A 25528-nucleotide genomic window follows, 5' to 3' on the forward strand; every position below is an offset into this window, starting at 1 on the left:
ATCGCTTGTAACATTATTTCCATTGCATTGTGAATATGTATAGACAGGTAAATTCAACAAAGATTTAAGAAGCCTACTATTTTCCAAGTAATCAATACTGAATTTAGGAAACATAATGTATGCTACTCCTTTGAGACTACATAAAAATTAAGCAAAGCATCTCTTCTAACTGTAAATTTCACAAATAGCAGAGCCAAAATGAACAGGTGACTACAACTAATATGCTAGTTGATTTTTTTTCGTGAAACAATACATTGACTATACTTCAGTGGCAGAAATAAAGTCTCTGATATTATTTAATAAACTACGAAGAAGAAGAAGGAGAGAATGAAAACAGGAATAGGAATAAGAATTGAAATAAGAGTCAAAACGTTTTTACAAAGAGAGCTAATCCAAAGTGGAGATAAGAAAACCTCTGATTTGATCTATGGCTCAAGTCCCATAACCTTTCAAACTCAATTTCAACACCTGTAAAAAAGAAGAAATAATATTTTCTGTGTTGCTCCCTCCTATGACTGTTGTGAGAATGAGAAGGAGGAATTAATACTAAAAAATTCAAGAATTAGAAAATTTAAATGTGACATAGCCATATAGGAAAAGAAAACTGACCTGTTACAAATCCCAGGGTTTGCCACCAGATATTTTATATCAAATGCAATGGTGCATAATGCTGATTTCATTTCATATTATTTTGTTTTTGTTGTTTTGCAGTTAACTTTAAAACCTTACCCTCTATTATGAGAAGCCGTAAGTGTAAGAATGCACATTAATATAGGTAGTATTTCAAAGAACTGTGGATAAATGATGGATTATTCAATAAATGGTGTTTGGACAACTGGAGTGCCATATGGAAAAAAATAAAGTTTGATTACTACCTCATGTCCCATAGCCCTGTAGCCAAATTCCAGATTGATCAACAATTTAAACATAAGAAAGAGGATTATACAAGGAATAGAAAGAGACATAAAAATTTTGTGTGTAACCTTGAGTGTGGAAAAGGCCTTTTAAAACAAGACAGAATCTAGGAAACATGAAAGAAACACTGATAAATAACTTAATGATTTTGAGAAAAAAAAACTTACATGGAAAAACACATAAATATTTTTTCACTCAAAAAAGTAAGCTTCCTTCTTTCCTTATTATATAATGAACTCACACAAATCAATAAAGATCACAAAACAAATTTAAAAAATAGTATGGGCTCATAAAAGTACAAAGTGGTCTTCGAGTATCTTTTTATTCTAAGAAGCTATGAAAACTATCAGAGTTACATCACAAAGACTTAGAAGAGGTATGTCAGCTTGAAGAGGTACCTGCGGGACAAAGATGACACAATCTCTTTATCAACAAGGGGAATAACTGCAACGGACTGAAATAAGCCTAAGGAAATAGAAAGCTGGCTGCTGAAGTATTTGCTGGACATATCCTATAAGGGCACATTAGAAAATGTCACATTATAATTAAATATCTAGTTCCGAGATTAAGAAATTTGGTATTTTAATTGTGAAAAATCAGAAGAGCCAGTCTTCTAATAATTACAGTACTGGTTGTAATTTGATTCATTTACCTTATGATCATCTGTGTTTGATTTTGGAAAAAGTCAAACTTAGTGTGAGAGAAAATCACCACAATATGTCAAGTCAACCCCTGCCTGGGCTATCCGGTTAATCTGGTGCTAAATTTACAATTGATACTGAAACTGAAACACCATTCCGTAATAAATTACTAAGTAGCTTACCTGGAATCTCTTTACATCAATAAATTATACAATACTCAAAGCAGGTCTACATGTAAAAATGCTGAAGAAAAATAGAGTTTTGCAGGAATGGGCATCATGGTCTACATTTCATAATTTTAGCTGCTTAATGAAATGCCAAGAATGATAGTGAATATAACTGCAAATGGCTATTTTTTTAGCATTTATAAACATCTACCCTACATAGATATGTTAAGACAATCTAGTAGAAAAAAAATAGTGGTAGTAAATATTTGTTCAGTATAAGCAGGGTTTAGTTTCTGATATTCTCAATACACTATAATAAAATAAGTGGTACAGCATAAATGAACAATTAAATTAGTATCTGTTTCTTAGATAAAATACATGGAACATATATGATAATTCACATATATGTATATATAATATTCCTAATAAAAGGATTTATATATCCATATGTGAAATATGAAATATGACCATTAAATACTCTACTGTTAATGTTAATTAGTATTAACATTAAAATTGTAAATAGGAGAATGCTAGAAATAGTCATGAATAAAATTTGGTGCATATTTTTAAAAATTAAACTGAAGGATGCAGGTCATTTACATATAGAAAGAAAAGATCCATCTTGACTCAAGTTAGCTTTAAGATCTGGATTTCTCTTCTGGACTGTTTTTCATGTCCACCTTCTCCGGGTCTGACTACTCTCACTGTTATTCTGACCACACACAATGAAAGCAAGAATCAAAATTCTTTTTTGAGGACAAAGATGCTTTTTATAAAACTATGAATATCTACTTTTCATGGGGAGGAAGTCATAGCCCATTTTTAGTCTATAGCCAGCCTTTGAGCAATTCCTCATTTCAGAATCCCTGTTCCCTTTCACTTGGACACATTTGAAAACTCTTCAATCTTCTGAGTGTTCCCACTGCTGACTGAGTCAAACATATCACAAAGAATCACAGTCCTGGGTGGAGAAGAGAGAAAAGAATTGCTGGTAAAGGAAAAATCAATTCACCATCTGCACAGTAAGAACGGGACAGCTGCAAGGGAAGGGACGCCTTCTCTAACAGCTGATTTGTCGTTCAGTCCTGGCTGGACCCATACAGCCCTTGGAGTTAACAGTGTCAACAAAGGGAATTCTGGAAAATAGGGCTAATGGGTAGACTTTCATGGTTATCGGAGTCTAGGTTAAGGGATTCCTGGTGTTTTCTCAGGGACAGAGGACATATGCATATGCAGAATTGTATCTTCATTATGGTATTCTTGTATAGTTAAAGAAGAGTATTCCAAAATCATTTTCAAAGCTAATAATCATTAAACCCTTTCTGATTTTATGACACCCAGACTACAGCCCAATTTGCTCTGTACTTGAAATGGGAAAACCTGCTCCATGACCTACTCATGAGAGTGTATGTTTGGACCCTTCTTCCTGCATCTCAGCCATCCCTTTATCAAACCACAAAAATCAGCTTATAACACAAACATAAAAGAGAGGCGAGCATATCCTTAGCACATTTCTTGTTTTTCATGATTACTGTGGAGGCTCCTGCCTGTAGATACAGAGTAGAAATATAATCAAATTAAAAGAGACAACCAGCATGTTTCACCAGGATCACAACATCAGTGATGACAGAATGGGGAATACACATAGTCCCTAACGTACGCTATGACATCACTTCAATGTGGTCTCTCAGTGTGCCCTTCATTACTCTGCACAGCACTGTGCAAGGTGCTGCAAAGGTCACTGTTCATTCCTGCTGAGTCCTTAAGATACAAAACACCTTTACCTAAATGTTCTCCTTCATTGTTTATTACAGATCTTTAAGATAGGTATTTGAATGAACAGTGATCCTTCAATGAACATCACAAGATGGGAACTGTCTTTCAGGCTCTAGATAGGGAAATATAATTACTATAATGAGTGCATCAGTGTGAAAAGTCCTATAATGAGGGACACACTATGATGACAACAACTTGGAACGTAATGTAGTCCTGGGGGCAGAACGGTCTGGGCTGAAACAAGGAGTGTTAATACTCTGAAATGTTTTCTCAGGGAAACAACAACAACAACAACAAAAATGGTTAAGATTATATTAGGAACACTCTCGATGTCTCAGATATTGTTCCAAGAACGTTGCTTATTTGTTTAGTTCATTGTTACTACCTTATGAGACAGATATTTTTACCCAATTTTACAAATAAAGTTTCTAAGGCTCAGAGATATAAAGAAGCGTATCCAAATTCATGCAGCTAGGAACAGGAAGATTGAATCCCAAAGCCTCTCAACCACTCTTCTTTAGGAAGACATTCTGAAAGGAGTAACAAACATTTCATGATGGAGGGATGGGTAAGGAAGGAGTGAGTGGCTGTGACTGACTGTCCCCAGACTCGCACAGGGGAAGTTTAATGAGCAGCAGGAGAGAAGACAGAAAGTGGGTTAGAGGCCGACTGTGAAGGACACGGGCTGTCTGAGATGAGGCACTCCGGCTGCCTTCACTCCATGTGCAATGGTAAATCGTGAATGTTCTGAAAAGACTTATTCTTTAGTGAAGTTAATTTGACAGCAGAGATAAAGCCAGACTGAAGAGCCAGTGAGACCATAAGAAAACGAGCGGAAGCAGTCAGGGGTAAGAATAGCTCTGGCAGAAGGAAGAGAAAGAGGAGTAAATTGCAAAGGTAGTTTAAAGACACAGAAAAACAAACAAAAACAAAAACATATCGCTCCTGACTCAACTTGGGGGAAAGCTGGGTTGACAACACAACACCGAGGTTTTAAGCATGGGTGAGAAAGAAAAGAATAGTATCTTAAACTGGGCTAGGAGCAGAGCAGAAAAGAGTGAAAGAATAGATTTTTAAACAAACATGGTAAATCTCATCCTAGGAATGTGTCTGATTTACTGATTTGGATACTTTTTACATGACAGGAGATACTAGAGACTTGATTGGAGATACCATTAATACTAGGAATTCAAGTTTGTGAATCAATACATGAGGGTAATGATTGCCACTGGAAAGTTAAAGAAATGAGATGCTCCTGGTAGGTAGTAACAATGAGAGCTGATGACTCCCTGACATTCACTATTTGTCAAGCAATATTCTAGGTGTTTTACTTATATTAATCCAATCCTCACAACAATCCTATACATGGGATACTATTATAAACTTAGTTTATGGAGGAGGACACTGAGGCATGGAGAGGAAGAGTGACTTGCCCCAAGTTACACAGCAAACAGGAGACTGGGGACTGGGATTTTAAGCCTACACACACACACACACACACACACACACACACACACATTTTTTTTCTCTCTCTCTCTGTTTGGGTTAAGCACTTCCAGAGAGAAAAAGAGAGGTGTGAAAGACACAACTCAAAATGGGGGTAGTGGTTTAGTCTGGAAAAGGGAATGAGACTGGGGAATTGCTGAAAAAAATGCTTTTAATTTGATTCTGCTCTTTAAATTCTTACAGAGGAGAAGGCAGGCTATAAATGACTGAAAAAATATCATTACTGTTGAATCAATATATCATTATGGAGGAACATGTAGACTATTACTAAATAAAGCCTGAAAATAATGATTCTTCATAATCCTAATATCTGGAGAACCACTGTTGAAGAAGCTGTGTTAAGACTTTCATGCAGTCTTTATAGCATCTTTGATATGTTATTTCATAGAGTCCATGCTATGTTGCATTTACATGGATGTCAAATATTAAATTCTATCTACATTCCTTCAACAAGTACTTTTCTATCTCTAGTTCTACCATATTTTAGGCTCAGAACATCTTCTATAAGCCCCAAGGTTCAAGAATTCTTATCTACACATCACTGAAGAGGTGTCTACGAGCCTGGTATGCCTAGAAGCAAGGTGAGCAATTCTCCATTTAACTCTCTCAGGGTCCTCTTGACTCCTGTTACTTTTATTCACTCACACATTTAGCTGACATAAGTGTTATAGGATCTCAACAGTGATTTGGCCACCTGAGGGGAAGGGAATGGGAGGGAGTCCTGTGGCAAGTCCTGAAAGGAAAACAGCAAGGGTGCAAGGTTTGTTGACTTGTGTTTTCCCCCTCCTGTGTTTGCGAAAGCTGCCACCCTGCAGGTCAGTTCTTTGTTTGTGAGTATTTATTTTGTTTTATAGGCTTTCTGCATACAACTGTACAGTTAGGCCAGTCTCTACATCATGTAAGCAATGGGTTTCACCTAGCCCCCTTTCAGATGTTCTCAGCAAGGTCCTGAGAGTTTGCCAGAAAACCTCTCTGCTTCCCATAAGAAGGCACTGTGCTGTCGAGTAGCACTATTTGACCTAAGTGCCTTCCTCCAATCTGGTTCTGTACCATAGCTAATAAAACCTCCTTGGACTTTTTACCATATGGTAGCACTCTCCTCCTTAGAAGCATACACTCATGCAAGTTTTGTGCTTTGGTAAAATCCTTTCAGTAATTTCAATAGAAAATCAGCAAATATGCAGTTCCTAAGTGGGTAAAAGGAGTAGGTTATTGTTTCTATCAGTCTGGATCCAATCAAGTGACCAAAAAAATGATACAGTGTGTTAAACAGGGGATGTTTAATAGAAACAATAATTAAGTGATGACAAGAGAGCAAGTATGACGAAAGGAAGGCTGACGGAGGGAAACCCTGGGAGGGGGGATTCACACCTCACTAGGGAAAGTGAGACAGGACTTTCCTGCCACTTGATGGAGGAGTAGCTTGTGTTGTTGCCAGGTCTGAAGGGGTTCGCTGTCCCCAGACAAGAGCAGCAACCCTCGGGTCCACGGAGAAAGTCGTGTGTGCACAGGGCATCGGGAACGTGGATGCCCTGTTGGAGAGGCCTCCCTCTGCAGAACCTAGCATGCTGGTAACGTGTGAACTGGGTGGTTCCCTGGATAACCAGCCCCGTGGGTCCACAGTCTGTGCATGGTGAGGAAAGGGAGCAGGGGGAGCAGCAACGTGCACCAGCTAGGGGGCAGCTCCACGTGCTCTTGGGCTCCCCTGCTATGTCTGCTGGGATTGAGAGTGGCAGCCAGATGCTGCAGAAATTTGTGTCTATGGAACACCTCACACTTAGAAAACCACAGGGTCTGGGCAATAAAGAAAAAAGAGTACTCTCTAGGAACCTGGTGAAGGAAGGAGTCATACCAGAACCAAAGACAGCCTCTTCCTTCTGGAATGTCTCTCAGTGCCATCTACTGACAAGGTTTAGCAACTGCCGGCTTAAAGAAAACTGATTAGGGACTAATTACACCTGCAGACTCCCTCCACCTTTCTCATACAATATAACCCAATCACGGGAGTGACATCACATCACCTTTGTCATATTCTATTGGGAAGAACCAAGTCATATTCTATTGGGTAGAAGCAAGCAGCTTAAGGGGAGGGGATGATGATACAGGGTATGAGACCTCAGGCTCATCTCAGAATTTGTCTTACCACAAGCTGCATTATTCATAATCACCAAAAAATGGAAATGACCCAAGTGCCCCTCACCATGTGAATGGATAAGCCAACTAGGATACACCCATGCTATGGAAAACGCCTCAGCAATGAAACGAACAAACTACTGATATACATACCACCAATACAATCTCAAGTGCTTCGTGCTAAGTGACAGAAGCCGATCTGAAAGTCTGCCTACTAATTTTGCAGTCAAAATTACAAAACTATTAGGACAGATAACAGGTCAGTAGCTGCCAATGGTTAGGGAGGGGTCAAAGAGTTGACTGCAAATCACCATCAGTGGGGGTGATTACCAGAATCAATGCATGTGTTTAAAATTCATAAGATAAATTTAGAATAAATTTATCAGACAGAATTTTACTTGAAATAAAATTAAATCATAATAATACTTTAAAAGAAACAAACAAAAAGGCTGTATACTTTTTTGTTCCCACCAGAAAGAAGAGTTTTTGCTTCCATGTTTTTAGTGCATGATTTCAATTTCAATTTCAGGATTATGCTGGACCTTAAGGGAACAGAGATAGAAATGATAATCTCTTTCTTAGAGACAGTTTGGCATTCATATAGAAATAATAATTCATAATTAAGACTTAAGCACAATGGAAACCCAAAGGAAATGTAATTAATTTTACCAGGTGGAGGTTGAGGTAAATATCACAGAGGAGGTGATGTGTAAATTCAGTCTTGAAAAATGAGTTAGGATCATCTCAACAAAGAATAAAGATAAGTTGTTCAGATAAAGGGATAGCATGAACAAAGACATGAGCAAATGAATGAATGCAGTGTCTGAGACATGGTACAAAATGTTGTGATTGCCTCGTTGGTCCCTTAGGATGAGGTGAGTCATAAAATTAATGTGGGATATACCTTCTCACTAATCATGAAGATTCTCCTTCCTTTGTCAACCTGAATTTTCAGAGATGTATTATTAAAATAATTATTTCTTTGCAATGTCTCTAGGACATTATTTCATGGGAGTATAGCAGGCATAGGAAATGTGGATGTCGAGTTCTGCACAGAGGTCAAGCCTAGGGATAAGATTTGGGAGTCAACAAATAGATAATGAAGACATGCGAATTAATCAGATCATCAAGGAAAGCATGAAATGTAGGAAAACACATACCAAGCATAGAATTCCTATAATCACCAGAATTTAAAGGACCGGGAAGCTAGAATATTTAGAATTTTAAAACTATGAAAAAAAATAATGGTTCTAAAAACTACAAGAGGAAAGCTTTTATACAAAAATTATAAATACTGTCAACTGCAGTAGAGAAGAAGCATAAGATACAGAGTTAAAGAGATACTTATTTGACATCTACAAGGTCATGAGAAACAGTAACATGAGCAGTTTTAGAAAAGTGATAAATGTCACCTGGATTGAACAACCAACAGAATTTGAGGAAGTAGAGATGGTAAATACAGACTCTTCTTGCAAAGCAGCTCCTTTTCCACGTAGGATCTCAGAAAAGCTACACAATCTGGCAAGCAAGGTATTATAAGAGAGACTTAAACTCCAGATGAGGAAACCAAAATTCAAATATGTGAACTATTGACCTAAAGCCCTGGAGGTAGTAGGCAGCAGAACCCAGATTTGAAATTGCATCTGTCTAGTTCAAAGCCTGTATTCTCTCATTATATCATCTTACCCTCATCTCACCTCCAGAACTGTCGTGACTTGGACAATGCTGGGGCAGTTAATTAAGGACTGCAAGTGATGGACCACATGTACATGGGCTCGTCTGAATCACAATGGTGATAACCAGCATCTTCTAATTGTCTCTACTGACATTCAGCAGTTTGGAAGCTCCACTGGAGAAAGTAAAATGTTCAAATGAACCAGGACTAATAAATCCTAAAGACGGATACACAAAGAACAAAGTCGTTTGTGGTTGTGCTTTGCCAATGTCACTGCAGTGAGGTCTCCGATAGAAGGTAGTAAAATCTGAAAAGACTGAAGGATGAGAGAAAAGGGACGGTGTCTATGGAAGGAGGTAGAGGCTGAAAGTCAAGCTGAGAGAGTACGAGAGCAGTAGAAGGCACAGATTCACGGAGACGATGCCTGCCTAGACACAATTATTGCCATCATCATTAAACTCTTTATATGGCACTTCATGGTTTACAAAATGCCTGAAGACAGTATGTCATGAAGCAAAACAGCAGAGCACAATGCAAAAAAACTTGACCTTGGACCATGAAGCCCAAGTTTGGCCACTTATTGTGCAGCATTAAGAAGCAACTTACCTTCTTTTTACTTTCCTCATTTGTTCTATAAGAGCAATTATTCCTCCCTTGTGGGAAGTCAGGAGTGTCAAAGCAAAGGAACAGAAACATCTGGCACATGGCATGTACTCCATACACAGTCACTACGTTTATTAAGATTCTCACTGGGATGATCTGATTTTCACAGTAGGACTGTGAGGAAGACAATATTATTTCATTGCTATGTAATCTTAGATTAGAAGACACCTTTACCTCATCTTACAAATGAAAAAAATGGGGAATTATGCAGGAAAACAAAGTTTCCTGAGGCCATTGGACTAGGAGGAAACTACTTGTTAATGCTGCTCCAGAATTTTGTTCAGGAAATAAAACTGAATCCACATGTTGATCATTCAGTCTACACAGACTACCGAAGTCTCACAAATATTTCAGGTGTCAGAATATGGATGGACATATAAAAGCATTTTTAACATTTAAATCTTGTCTGAGTCTCTTATATTAATTTTTTCTTCATTTTCTTGAAGGAAAATGATGGTGGTAAGCAACACATCGAGAATCCTGCATTCCTACTGAACTTCTCCACTACTTCTTTCCCTTCTCTGCCTCGCTGCTTCATCTACACAAATAAATTTTCAGGAATATATATCCACAACATTAAAGAATTTTATTTTATTTTATTTTTTTAAAGAATTTTAAAAGTTAACACTATAAATGAGTAAAATTAGAGTCTACTTACTTTAAATATATCTCCCTTTGGGAAGTGAAACCTGACAAAATTCAATTTGCCAGACTAGAATAAGCAAGTCATTTTAATTAAGCCAATATTTTAATTAGACCACCAAATTTAACTCTATGTACATCTGTTCTATATCATGCTCGTGAATTAGCAGTATAGCATGTGATTAAATTTGTAACTAATTTAAGTTGACTACACTAATAAAATTCAAGTTAGTTGTAAGGAGCCAACATATTACTTAATCACCTAATGTTACTCAAATGTCTTAGTGAAAACATTCTTGAAAATGAGAAAAACCCACCAGGTTAGCACATTTTCTCCTAACAGTTACTAAATTTCCATGAATGTCAAACATATCTTTAGAGTTAGAGAATTTTATTAACATCCTCAGGTATATATTTTTTCAACATTTCTTCGGATACTTTCAAGAGAACATTTAAAAGCCGAATCCATTTCACATCATTTCCAACCTAAAGCAGGCTAATGTAGCTACTACAAAGCATCTACCATTACCCGGAAGCCATCATGTAAGGGGAAGAGATAATCTAGCTGCCACAGTACTATAAACGTCAAAGTGATCAACTATGATAACGTTAAGCTTTTGGCATGAGGTACAAAAGTCCACATGTAGAAGGTCTTTTTTTTCTTTGTAATGGACTTATACTGTTGGACACTGTTCATTATGTTATCAGTGTCCCTTATATTAAGAATTATGTCATAATTCTATATCAAAGCTCAAAGATGGAAAAGGTCATAAAAGTAGCTATTTACTACTGGGTTACATTTTTTTAATTTATACATGACTTATATTCTATTTTTATACTTAAAATGTTTTTATACTTATTTTTTAATGTATTTAATTCTCACTAATGACTTTGATGACTGTTTAATGGATAACCCTGTAAAATATCTAGTTAATTTACAGTGAAAAAAAGTGAAAACTCAGGTATTCATGAATCCAAAGCTCGTATCATTAATCTCTATACTATTCCTTCCAACAAAACCTAACTCTTTTTTCATAGGCTTACCTTGGTTGACAAGAAGGTTAATATCACCATCAGGAAATATTAGTTTTACTGCCTTCCCTGTTCCCTCTTTTCCCACCATCTCTTTATATATAATCCAGCAGTTCTCTTCCACCATTTTTCCCTCCCAATTTTATTTCTGACCCTTACTTTAAATTTTCTATCAGTTCTGAAAAGCAAAGAAAGGGGTCATACTATCGGTGGTAGATAATTATCAGTGACAGATAATTATTTTCTCTAAAACTGACCTGGATATTTTGTATTTGGTCCCTCATAAAATCCCCCAACAAACCCATTTGGCAAAGGTCAAACAGCTCTTCACTGGCCAGCCAGAGACTTCACTTCGTGAGTAACTCAAAAATTCTAAGCCTCAATAAAAAATGAAAAGTGTTCAACTTTATTAGTCATCAGGAAAATGAAGATGAAAACCACGTGATACCACTACGTACCCAACAAAATGGCTGGAAAAAACACAATGCCAAGTACTGTCTGCGGAGCATGGAGGAGCTGGAACACTCACACTGCTGGAAGGCATGGAATCAGTACAATGACTGGAAACAGTCTGCTAGTATTTACTAAAGCTAGCCGTATGTATCCTCCATGACACATTCATTCAACTCCCAGAAAGTACTAAGCAAAAACATATGCCAGTGTTTACTGAAAGACATGCACATGAATGTTCATAGCAGCACAATAGCACAAATCTGTAAACGACTCAAATAACCAGCAGAAGGAGAATGGGTAAATAAACTGAGGTATATCTATACACAGAAATACTATACAGTGATGAGAACGCATGAACTATAATTACGCACAACACAGATTTATCTCACCATCCTATTAAGCAAAAAAAGCTGGACACAATATATGCTGTGAGACTCTATTCACATAAAATTCTACAATTGGCAAAACTAAGCTATAGTGACAGAAATCAGAATAGTGGTTATTTGCAGGGAATAGTAACTGGAAAGGGGTAGAGCAGAGGTTTTGGGGTGCTGATGATGTTTTATTTCATGATCTGGATACTAGTTACGTAGATGTGTTCAATTTGTAAAAACTAATTGTGAGTATGATTTTTTGATCTGTACACTTTTCTGTATGCATTTTATGTTAACAAAAAAGCGTACCTAAAGAATGTCCCTGCTGTCTATGTCATGCTGCCTAATTCATGTTCTAAAGACCAGAGAAGTAAAAACAAATATCTACTATGATTTCATCACCAAACCTTTTCAAGAGCGGGCAAAATCTATATAATGAAAAGAAAAAAATGTGTGGGGGAGGGTACTTAAACATTTTATTTTATCAACACTTCGTACTCATTTCTCAAGCTGGGCTTCTCAGTATCCTAAATAGAGTTTTTCATCAAAGTAGGAATGTAACAAACCCGTTCATTAATTCATTAATCCACACAGTCATTCATTCATCCCCAGGTTACTGGATGACCGCTAGATTCTAAGCACTAAAGAATTTGGGGGAAGTTCCTAATTCTTCTAGTGCTTGGGGAACAAATGCAAATGCCTGTCGGGACCAGCTGGAAATGACAGACGGGAAAGAGCCTGGGAGCACGCGTGAGTGATGGGGGCCGCCGAACACTGTTAATACCACGCCCCTGTGTGAGGAGTCCGGCAGCAACTACTTAGCACCAACTCATTCTTTTCATGTCACTTCAATGGGACTCACAATTCACAATGTGAAACCAACCAGTTTTCAAAAGTAGCCTCTTTAAAAGAGAACAAACAAGAAACACTGGGACACACAAAGCACAGCTGTGAGCTGAATCAGGCATCCGGCTGCCAGTTTCTAACATCTGATTAAACCAGAGACATGCACGCTTGCTGCTCCATGAGCCACGAGGAGCTCATTTGCCCTTTAGATGCCCAACCACCCAAGCACCACGTTCATTCTCTGCCTCACTGTGGCCTCGGGATTGCCCATTTAAAAATAAAACGCTTCATTACATACATTATGATTCGTTCTTACTACGAAATACTACGCAGCCATTTAAATGAATGTGACAGTATTATTATGTCCTAACATATAACAAATGTCCATGAAATATTTCTGAGTTCAAATCAACAAAATCAGAACTTCGAGTGGAGTTTAACATTTTTTGTTTGTTTTTATACATACACGCACCCATGTTTGGAAAGCTCAGCATCCAAGGAAGAACAGAGAAGTGCCACGGAAGAGGTGGGCCAAAGTGGGCATGGCAGTGCTTTAAGTTTTTTTTTTAAATTGACTTCTTCCATGTATTCATATTTTTAAGTGGAAACAAAAGCCTGTAGCAGAGCTCACTGCTCCTTGAGGAAGCGGCCCGTTACTTCTTAGTTACAGTTCTGGCTCAACATCAGCATCTCCTGCTCCCTCGTTTCCCAGGGGCCACCAGGGAAATCTGCTCAACAACACAGCATCATCCAATTTCTCTCTGCACCTTCCCCGTGCTCGCAGAACACGGAGCTGAAGAGAGGGGCTTCTTACCAACTGCCTCACACTTGGGGTGCAAAACAGAGAGCCACAACATAAGTAAAGTGCGTCAAGCAGCCTGTCTTTCCAAGAGTTTTCATGGAATCATCCTCAGAGAAAAACTAGCACAAGGAATCCTGTTTTCCTTCCCACCAGATCATGTAAGCAGCTTTCACTATTAAGAGTGACAGAAGAGAAGGACCTGAAGGAACAATCCCTCTCTTCAGAGACATTTTAAAATAACCTTAGGGGTTTGACACATCACAAAAATAACAGAGTGCAGCCTCCTGATGAAAACCGCGTACTCATTTTTAATTTGCAGTAAATTAGGCAGAAGAAACAATGTACAAAAGGACTTGAGGACCCAGCTGACAAAATGTATCATTTCTTTTAAAATACTGGTTCTATTTAAAAATCTTCTAATGCTAGCTGCTAAACAATAAGTCTTGGGGCGCCTGGGTGGCACAGCGGTTAAGCATCTGCCTTCGGCTCAGGGCGTGATCCCAGCGTTATGGGATCGAGCCCCACATCAGGCTCCTCCGCTATGAGCCTGCTTCTTCCTCTCCCACTCCGCCTGCTTGTGTTCCCCCTCTTGCTGGCTGTCTCTATCTCTGTCAAATAAATAAATAAAATCTTAAAAAAAAAACAATAAGTCTTGATACACTGCAATATTAAACCTGAAAGAGCCTCCCTGACCTTCTCAAAAGATTGTCTTCGTTTTTAAAGAACTATTGATGTATTATCTTTGATAGTTACTACCTTACTATATATAATTTCCCCTTCCACCATTTTTCAATATGTATGTTAACACATGAAATATTTCCCTGCTCCCTGCTGCCAAAAACCCCCAAATACTATTGTAAAGAAAGTAATGTCTATTTTCATTGTCATAATCTTCATTACATTTTCAGTCAAAAATACATAAACAAGCACCTGGTCCACAGAATGAGAAATGTAGAGTGAGGCCAAAACAAAACCTAAACCTGATTCCATAGGGTGAAACATATTGCCTTTTAATCACCTATTTGAAATGAGAACATAAATAATTGCCATAATTTTTAAATCAATAGAACATTTCTATATACTTTCACCAAAATGGATCAGGAAATTACAACCAGGGTTAACCTACAAAACATATGACCAATAAGGTTTATAAAAATACTTTGGTGCAAGTTATAATCCAGACATTTTTGTTAACTGAAGTTTAGTTTAATGTATAAAAATTACCTGAAAGTATAAATGCTGCATAATACTTGACTCATAGTCTTCATATATTCGTTGTATTCAAATGGCTAACACCCACCCTTGATTTTTACAAAATTATTTTAAAATTATTACCTTAACATTTTTTTTACCTACTGTTAAGATAACTGCAGTTAAACAAACAGAAATAAACGGGGACATAACAGAAAGCCACTGAAAGAACCAATTTAAAAATCTTTGTGGGGCACCCAGGGTGGCTCAGATGGCTAAGCAGCTGCCTTTGGCTCAGATCATAATCCCACGGTCCTGGGTTCGAGCCTGGTGACCTGCTCCCAGCTCAGCGAGGAGTCTGCTTCTCCTGCTCCCTCTGCCCCTCCCCTTGCTTCTGCTTTCTCTCTCTCTCTCTCAAATATATAAATGCAATCTTTACAAATTTTTTAAAAGTAAAAATCTTTGTAATTTTGTGGGTTTAGAAGCTGGGTGTGGCAAAAGTTGGTATGAAAATACTTTGTGAAATAAAAATATACATACCTCTTCTTGAAAAACACAAAGAATATTGAATGCACAGATATACGAATCGGAGTCGTGTAAAACAAAATACTAACTTCAGTTGTTTAATTCTACCAGGTAAATTTTTAAAACTCTAGAAACTATTACTAGTTTTGTTGGCTATCCAATGGAATTTTACTCTGCACGATAAGCAGAAACTAAAATTTAAGAAACAAATAATTTTGGGGTGTTAAGTACCTGTCAAAAATTATATTTGATTAAAAAAATCCATGTATTCATAACATGCATGTTTTGATCTAGTTTGGATATTTGGGTATTACTGCCTGAAAAGATATTTTCAATATTTATTGAAAATACAGTTCAAACTCAGTAATATGCAAATGTACATAAATGTATGACTGTATATGATATGTAAATGTACGACTCTAAAAGGCAAGAGTCCTGTTATGTCTTAATTGTAATCTCTTAATGGCATATTATAAAATATTTAACTAGAGAACACAAATTTCCAGTCTGTGAAGTACAAACATGGACTAATTGCTAGGAACATTACTTGTGTACAGTTTCTAACACATTCTCAAAGAGACTTATACTGGATTGAGGGATAGGTGTAACCCTCATGACTGTGAAGGTGATAATATCCCAACTTAAATAGCTGAGCTGCATTGGAGGAGATGTGTCCAAACTGTACACTGAAAATCAAAGAGTGAATTATTGAGTATATTTGGTGCCAACTATAGTTGCATGGCTAATTCAGTCTGCATATGTAAAAATTGATATAAACAGGCTTTCAATAAAAACATACGGAGAAAATACACCCTACACTAATGAAATACAACAGCAATCTCTATTCAAATGCTTATGCCCACAAGGATAATCGTATTTTCCCAAGTTTGGGCAGATGAACTTTAGAGATGGCTCACACATTCATCCCTTAATCCTTATGGTTCTCGCAAAGAAAATGCTGGCTTCTTTTAAGAGGAGAGTCACTGGCAAAGTGTAGAAACAAATGACTTCATTTCTCACCCTCGACTTGATGCCTTTGCTTTGCCTCTCCCAGGAACAACCTCTTAAAACATCTGTGGCCAGGAACTGCAGGGGGCCTCTGTGAGCTGCAAAGGTGACAGATGTCAAAAATATGGGGGCTTGAGTCCTACAGTTCAGCAAGAAACTGAATTCTGTCAACCAGCACAAGAACTTGGGATATGACATTGCACTCCAGAAAGACAGCTGCAGTCCTGGAGACATCTGGAGCAGGAGAGCCAGCTGAACGGTACCTGGGCTCCTGCCCCACAAAAAATGGAAGATAATGAATGTATGCTGTGTTAAGCTGCCACCTTTTTTATCTTTTTTTTTTTTTGCATCATAGAAAACTAATACAAATAGTAATATGCTGATATTGTGCTAAAGTCATCATGTTCTAACAGAAACTTAGGTTGCTCAATAATAAAAGCGATTTTATTTTTGTGGGAGGTCAAGGTCTTTGCCAGTTCTCTAGAAATGCATGTTTTATACCTGAACCTCTGGTTCTTTTTATCTGAACCTCTACATTCAACACCTAATTTCCATTTTCTTTGGAAGGTGACTAAAATTAGAGGTAGACACAAATGTGTTGTATTTTATGTATTACTCTGTATTCGTATAGCATTTCACTATTTAAAAGGTACTGTGAGGGGAGCCTGGGTGGTGCAGTCGGGTAAGCATCTGAGTCTTGGATTTGGCTCAGGTCATGATCCAAGGGTTCTGAGGTCAAGCCCCCCACTTGGCATGGAGTCAGCTTGAGATTCTCTCTCTTCCTCTGCCCCTCCCACTAGTGCTATCTCTGAAATAAATAAGTCTTAAAAAAAAAAGGTACTGTGAGCTTCTGCAAGGATACCAGCAGAGGCATACATTCTATTCTCTATAAATTCTCCCAGAAAAACAGATTGATCGACTGGGAATGCAAAACCAAAAGCTCATTGACCACGCTTAGAGCAAAACTGGCTGTTGAGACGTCTCCATGAGTCCCCAAGTATGAGCAGGCGTGGATGAACTACCATGAGCTATAAACCACACAGGATATTAGTATCTTGCAGAGAGAAGCAACTAGGTTTTGATAAACCCGTGCAAAAAAAGAACTCTTGAATTTCTAAGTGCTCACTGAGAGTGTAGCATCACTTTAGAACATCAGCTGACCCTGGAAGGAATTTCTGCTGATCCAATCTGTGGGTGATTGCAAGAGGTCTGTGGGAAGCATGAAACTCCATGAACCCTCAAAATTCACCAGCCCACCTCCCTTCCAAGAAGAAACCGCTGAAACTAGAATACCACTTGTTCAAGAAAAAAGATAAAGAAGGTCAGAAAAAAGCAATATCCTGATAAACTGAAGAGATGATAGCCGGGAGACGTGTATATACACGTCTCCATATTTTTTGACACTTCACGAAACAAAACAGAACGGTGAGTTCCAGAACATGAAGGTACTAGATACCTATTCTGATCCACACTTCCCTTTTAAAAGTTCAGGAAAATGAATTTTATATAAAAATGAGCAACAGAGAAAGATCCCAGCTAAATCCAATACAATGTTCTTGTAAGAAAAAAGAATAAGGAACAATAAATAACATTTACTACAGACAATGAAGGTTTGTAAAAAAAAATGCCACAAAACAGATAAGAACCAACCATAATTTAGTATTTCAAAAGAATTGAGAATAAATTAAGAAAATGACAGAAGAAATAAACCATGATCAAAATTAGAAAAACTCAAAAATGAGGTGACAGAAGTCAGGAAGTACTTAAAAATAAAAAGGAAAAAGAATTTTAAAAATAAAGGCTAAACTAGAAGGGGCATCTGAGAAAAAACACCCTAAGAATTTATGCCCTTTGAGGGATAAATAGGTGAAAATAAAAACAAAAAATAAAAATAAAATAAAGAATTCAATTTGGGTACTTGTAAGAAAGGGGTCTTCAATTTGTGAAAATGATATAGCCATTTATTCGCATGCTGTATACTTCTTGTATTTATATTACACTTCAATAAAAATTGAAAATAATGCAATGTGAAAGAGAGAAAAGTGATTCAAGAGAAAGGTGGCTTTAATCCTTAACTCCAGAAGACCATACCTTGTACTGAAACTCCTCTCATAAATGCCTCCAAAGACTTTCTAGGTCCAATGACACTTTGACTCTTCAAAACTTCTAACTTTGGTGATCGCTCCCTTATTTCGTGCTATCTCATTCTGATTTCTTCTCTAAACTTCCTCCTCACTCCTTTGTGGGTTTTTCTTCCTCCACCAGCCTTTCTGTTCTTTTAAAGATTTATTTTATTATTTGAGGGGGGGAGAGAGCGAGGACACGCACAAGCAGGAGGAGGGGCAGAGGGAGAGAATCTCAAGCAGACTCCCTGCTGAGCAGAGCCCAATGCGGGGCTCCATCTCACGACCCTGAGATCATGACTTGAGATGAAATCAAGAGTCAGACACTTAATGGACTGAACCGCCCAAGCCCTCTTTTTTAAAATAAAGATTTATTTTATTTATTTGAGAGAGAGACAGAGAGTATGCATGTCTTCCTCCACCAGTCTTTCAAGTATTGGTGTTTCTGGGCTCCATATATAGCTATTTTTCCTTTTTACTCAAATTATCTTCCTAGCAAATGATATCATGCCTTAAGATCTTAGCTTTCTCTCTCTCNTCTCTCTCTCTCTCTCTCTCTCTCACACACACACACACACACACACACACACACACACACACACACACAATTAATTCTCAAGTCTGTATTTCTACCTCAGATCTCTCTCCTGAAAAAAAACAGCCCTTTATATCCAACTGCTGATGAGATCTGTCTGCAAAATATCTCACAGCCCACCTCAGCGAACTTACTTCCCAGCTGACCCTCCTCACTTGCAAGAAGTGGTCATTATCTTGTTACTTGATAACTAATTTTTCTTTACCTGCTATCCTAAGAAAAACCTTCTTTGAACACTCCTACACCTTTTATATCCTTCCCTTATTTTCTTTCCTTAACAATTCTACTTCTGGATTAAATAGGCAATATTGGGGCGCCTGGGTGGCACAGCTGTTAAGCGTCTGCCTTTGGCTCAGGGCGTGATCCTGGCGTTATGGGATCGAGCCCCACATCAGGCCCCTCCGCTATGAGCCTGCTTCTTCCTTTCCCACTCCCCCTGCTTGTGTTCTCTCTCTCACTGGCTGTCTCTATCTCTGTCGAATAAAAAAATAAAAAAAATCTTTAAAAAAATAAAATAAATAGGCAATATTATTGTCTTTATTTCATCACTACTGAGTCACTTTTTAATTTCCTACATTCTAATTACTCATTCCTTTAGCAAAACTGCTCTCTCTGTAAGCAGTGATGTTGTCTATCATTTTATAATATTTTTTCCTATTTCAAGTGATCATAAATTTTTGTACTAACCTGATTTGCCCCACTCTGTCTTCTCTGTTTCTACTTAGACTGACACACCCTAGACATGCACTGCCACCTAAATAATGAAATTTTCCAAGAATTTGGATAAAGGAAGAGGGAGATAGGAGACGGAGTAAGATGGAGGGGTGGATGGAGGCAGGGAGAGGACAGAGAGAAGACTCATTCAGGGACAATTAATTACCTAGGGTTCAATAATTCAACTTATTCTGATAGCACCCTCTCCCAGCATGCAGATCAATTTTTCAAATAACTATATATAGAAATGAAAAAGTTATAACTGAGAAATACTGAGCATTTTTTAATGTCTTCACAAAAGCCTACTCTGTCTCCTCAGCTCCCTCTTGTTTTTCTTTTCAATCATCAAGAGAACTGGAATTGTTTTTTAATTCCCTTTAGTCAGCAACATCCAATAAAATGTTGTTATCTAACCTCTCCTGCTGAGTAGTTTCTCACATCACTTCCACACTTCCTTTTCTTTGCTATTGTGGCAATACTGTTAAACATCCTCGTGATCTTGCAGACTCCTGTGATCACCTTCTTTAATTTCTCTCTGCCTTTCATCTCTGTTGGAATCAATCCTAAATATTACTGTGTCATGTCATTCAGCCTGCTCAAATTCCTATGCTGTCTTCAGAAGTAACTATAAAATGCCACTATCCAGCATTAAAATCCTCTGCCAGTTTGCCCCAGTTTTATCTTCTGACATTCCCGCAACCAACTCGACTAATGTCTGCAAACCTATCCCATATGTGCCTGCCTCCATGCTTTTTAAACTAAGTATTTTCCTTGCTTATAATAATGTGTAACTTCTCACTCCCTCATATAAAATGTCATCAAGCCTCCACATGCAGATTTGGGAATAAATATTTTACTATTCTTATTATCCTATTATCCACGAGTTCCTTCCATGACACATGTAGATTTTTTTCCAAAATGCTTTTTCAATCATATTGATACTTAGATAATTACATGAGAAAAATACTCAATATCATGTCTATGAAGATGAATTACACACAGTTCCACCTCTGTCAATCACAAATGACTTGTCTGGATTCTAACACAGAAAACAATGATAAACTAGTAATTTCTTTAAAAATTATTTTTAAAAAATGGAGATCAGTTAAGAGCCAAGACTAGAGAGTTTTTCACTCAAGGAAATTCCCTAATCCATAGGGTGAGGAATGGCTAGAACTCAAGCAGAAAGCTATAGGCTTACTAGCTTGCAAAGTCAGAGAACAGAGACTTGAAGTACCAGGTGAGCTGAAATGCAAGAGGAGATACCCAGAAACAGAGGAAGGCACCCTCAAATGCATGTATACATTCTTTCTCAAATCCTTGGCTGACACCTGATGGCATGTGCAAGCAGAGCATAAAAAGCACCGTCTGGAAAGTTGAAAGAGGTTTTTGGCTGCCGCCCATCACAAGAGATTTTTGAGTTTGAGTCCAGACAAGTAAGCTGCCTGCTAGAATAAAAATCAACTCTCTTTAAAAGATAATCAAGTCCACAGTCTTGAAAAAATATGATCTATAATGTCTGGTACACAATAAAAATTACTAGACATGCAAAGAAATAAGAAAATATGATCTACAGTCAAGAAGCAATCAATGCAAACTTACCTTAAATTGACCCAGATGTTAAAATTAGCACATACGGATTTTAAAACAGCTGTTAGAAATATGTTCAAGGGCTTAAAGAAAAATATAGTCATGATGAATAAAAATATGGGGAATGCTCATTAAAGAAATGAAATATAAACAAAATGCAAGTTTTAGAAATGAAAAGTACATTAGCTGTATTGATCATTACTGTGGTGGACTTAACAGCATATTGAATATATCAGTGGAAAGGATTAATAAACTTGAAAATAAATGGATAGAATTGATCCAATTTGAAAAGCAGAGAAAACAAAGACTGAATAAAAATGAGCAAAATCTCAGTGATTTGCGGCACAATGCCATACACAGACGAGTGCATGCGTGTGCACACACGCACAAATCTCTGAAAGAGAGAAAAGCATGAAACAGTATTATCTGAAACAATAATGGCCAAAAATTTGCCAAATTCAATGCAAAACGTAAGCTTTCGTATCTAAAAATCTCAATATTTCAAGAAATATAAATGTCAATCTCCAACCACCACCACCACCACCACCACCACACACAAACAAACACACACGTAGATGCACTATAGAAAAGCTGTTGAAAACCAAACATCAAGAGGAAATCTTGAAAGATAAAGTGATTCCAAACAGGGTAATATCAGTACGAAAGAAACCTGAATATACGTCAGAAAGTGATTAGAAGACAAAGTATTTCTGAAACGCTGAAAAAAAAACAAAACCAAAAACAACCCTGTGAACCCAAAATTCTATACCCAGGGACAATATCCCTCAGAAATAAAAAAGGAAATCAAGGCATTTTGAGATAAATGAAAACTGGAAGGCTCTGTTGCCAAAAGACCTGCAACACAAATGTGTATATTCTGGCTTCCTATATAGGGATACACGTCCATCTGTATATCCTGCATACATGTAAATATTCGGACTTTGCCGTGGGCTGATTTGCCTTACAAGTCTCTCCTTAAAGTTCTTCCATTAGATCAGTTGTATTGCTTTGTTAAAATAATTCAGTGAGTACACTCGATGTGTTTGTGTACGCTCCTTCGCTTTCATCTCCAAGTAGAGGTGGTTAGTTAACATTTAAAATATGCTAATCAAAAATCCTGCCTATAAGGACACTTACCAGCTGAAGTACCTCAATCAGGGGGCGCTCTCAAGAGGCAGCTAAACTAAGCACTTCAGATATTACTAATTATATGTGCACCTGAGTGTTAACTAGTGTAAGGGAGAGCAGACATGATTTTTCACCAGTGAAATGAATGTTATTCTTTAGATGTGATGGCTGAAAATATTTTAGGGTCACTGCTGCCCTTTCATAAATAGAGTATAAGAATCAAGAGACTGTAGCTGTTTCACTACAGAATTTCTAGATGTCTGCTGTATCTGTATTCCATCTTCATGTAGGATTCTGCCTTCTGACCTAAAAAAAAGGTAGCAGATCCTGACTGAGAGTATTTTTAAAATTGATCTTCAAGCCTGATTGTTAGTCAATGTTATATGTGTGACAGAATTCAGTTGAGATGTGTTCTTCCTCCCTTCCCCCCTCTCTTTTCTCTCTTCTTTTTTTTTTTCTTTCCTTAGATTTGTTTTCTTTATACTGATCACCTACTAGTGGGGTCTGGAGCATACAGTCCTCACCTACTAATATTTAGCTGCAGTCAGTTTGTAATTCACCCAGCCCCCAAAATCCCAACTCCACCACCCTCACTTCACCTGTCTAAAAAAAGAGTAATCACAAAATCAACAAGTCTTTGCATATCCTTTGTAAAATACTGTATGTAGTAATCTTGCTTATATAAATTTATTTTCATATGTATTTATATGTACATTCTAGTTTAGTGGTTACGTTAATAAAATTTACATAAGAACACAATAGAGACCACAGTTTGATGTGAAGAAATATTTTTAAGTGCACAATTAAGTGAATGAAGCTGTTTAGGGAATGAATACATAAAGAATGAACTGATTCATCCGATTCATAGCTGACAAGATCATAAAGGTCCAGAGAGATCATTTCTCTGACTTGGGAAAACTTCATCAGTATATTACAAATGCTTTTCTCTTTTACCAAAAAGAAAAAAAAAAGCCACAACCTTTCTTAAAAAAAAAAAGTTCTTTTAAGCATGACTTTCATGGATATGAATGAAATTATCTTACTTCCAAATGGTATCCAACCCTGATGAAGGCACAAAGTGGGTCAAAAGCTCCAGTACCACAGGTCAGAACGTGTGTCCTATTATAGTGATGCAAAACCCGAACATAATTTGCACATTCACTCTAAAGCAGAAAAAAGAAAGAAGAAACCAGTCAATGTAAAAAAAAAATATTAGCCCTTTTTTTTATTTCTGTTCTCCCTAACCCTACAAATCTCATGTTCAAGTCTCCCTTGGCTAGAGGAGGCAAGAAATGTTGGAAGAACAGACTGGGGTGACTGGGGTGATTGCTACATGAATTACATTTATAATGGGACTGTATCATTTTTCAGGTATTCTAGCACATAACCGAAGAGTAAAAAAAAGTACTGTTCAGAAATTTATTCAAACATAAATGTATGTATGGCAATATGCGTGTTCCACCAAGTAATTAAACTATTCCCAATGCTGTTATTTTTTTTTAAGTACATATAAACAAATGAATCACACAAAGCCAGAAAACCAATAATTAGAGAAGGCTTTGCTACCCTTAAAGAAACATATGCAGACTTTAAGGCAAACATTTTGATGTTTGGGAAAATAAGTCATATCTTCAAACTCATAAATTCACGCAAAGCACTTTCATAGAGAATTTTCAAATAAATACATAGAAAGCTAACCAAGAGAAATAACATGTTGCACCTGTACTTATTCCCACCTTTACTGTAAGACTGCTGTTCAGGAATCAGCAAACTTCTTTTTTTATGAAGGACCAGGGAGTATTAGATTTAGTTTGAATGGCCAACTGGTCTCTGTTTCAACAACTTACCTCTGTAAATATGACATGAAAGCAGTCATAGACAATCAAAAAATGAATGTGTGCAGCTGGCATCCAATGAAACTTTATTTACAAAAATAGATGGCAGGCCACATTTGGCTGAGCAGCTCTAAGTTGTCTACATTGGGATTCAACTAGAAGTTTTTTAGGACAGAATATTTATTTTACACTTCTTCATATTTCTTGGTTAATTAAACACAGTACCAAATATGTATTATATGCTTAACAAATCTTACTACATAAATCACTAGGTGAGTTTTATGATCAATACTCTGAATGAAAAAAGTTTAAAATTGCTCAAACCAACTTGTGTAAATTAATTCCAGCAAACACCTTTCTGGTAAATTAGGTATTGATGTTTCATTTAAAATAAATTACAAAATACTAAACTCTTTTAATGCTAAATATTACCCTGTTATCAACACATGCTCTAGTCAGTAAATGTAATGTTTTATAAGGACAGATTATGACTTTGAAAATCTCTCACAAGTTGATGAAAAAGCTACCACAACCATCTTACCAGAAGTAATTCAGATTCTAGCATTCCCTTGTTCAGAATGAGGAATGTACTAGTAACCTGATTATCCAGAGCACGTTGATACATTTTCTTCAACTTCTCACTCATGTAGCATTTTATTTTGAGGGTGACCCCTATCATTGGAAAAATCCGATTATTGAGGCATGGGGAAAATATTCTATCCTCCTATTACCATAAGCACCTGCTTTTCATCTCATGAAACACTGTCACACCTAGAATGAGTGAATTAGACTACATTTTGGCTCTGTTGGGCTTAAGCTGACATAGCCTAAGAGTGTGTTAGATTAGTCAGCATCGTGCTGTGGACTAAGGCAGCAAGAACGTCTAGACTCACTCCTTGGCTCTGACCTAGTCGCTACAGAAACTTGGGACTTGGTGTAACGTGTGTTAGCCTTTTACATGGAATTTTTTTCCTCACTAAAAAAAGAGAGAGAAAAAAAAACAAGGATGAGTTAACTCTCAAAAGGAGATGTGCATGCCTTCCTCCAAAGATGTGTTTTGTGTCATCAGACAGCAACTCCTAGCACATGAAAGTCCTTTCATGCATGATTCAGTGGGCTTGAAACTGGGTCAGAGCAGCTCCTGCACAACTTCACACACTGCGGGGAAGTCATGGAGAGACCAAAGATGGATTC

The 25528-nt window shown here is 37.2% G+C and overlaps 1 protein-coding gene across 1 annotated transcript in view; it reads right to left on the reverse strand.

Annotated features, from left to right (window-relative positions):
- Positions 1-25528, reverse strand: part of SEMA3E (semaphorin 3E) — a 233796-nt gene that overhangs the window by 59485 nt on the left and 148783 nt on the right. Inside the window, exon 5 of the mRNA XM_002917731.4 lies at positions 23543-23662. Within this exon, the coding sequence (XP_002917777.2) occupies positions 23543-23662 (120 nt within the window). The remainder of the gene's footprint in view (positions 1-23542; positions 23663-25528) is intronic.

The sequence above is a fragment of the Ailuropoda melanoleuca genome, chromosome 1 (assembly GCF_002007445.2).
Source record: "Ailuropoda melanoleuca isolate Jingjing chromosome 1, ASM200744v2, whole genome shotgun sequence".
NCBI lineage: Eukaryota > Metazoa > Chordata > Mammalia > Carnivora > Ursidae > Ailuropoda > Ailuropoda melanoleuca.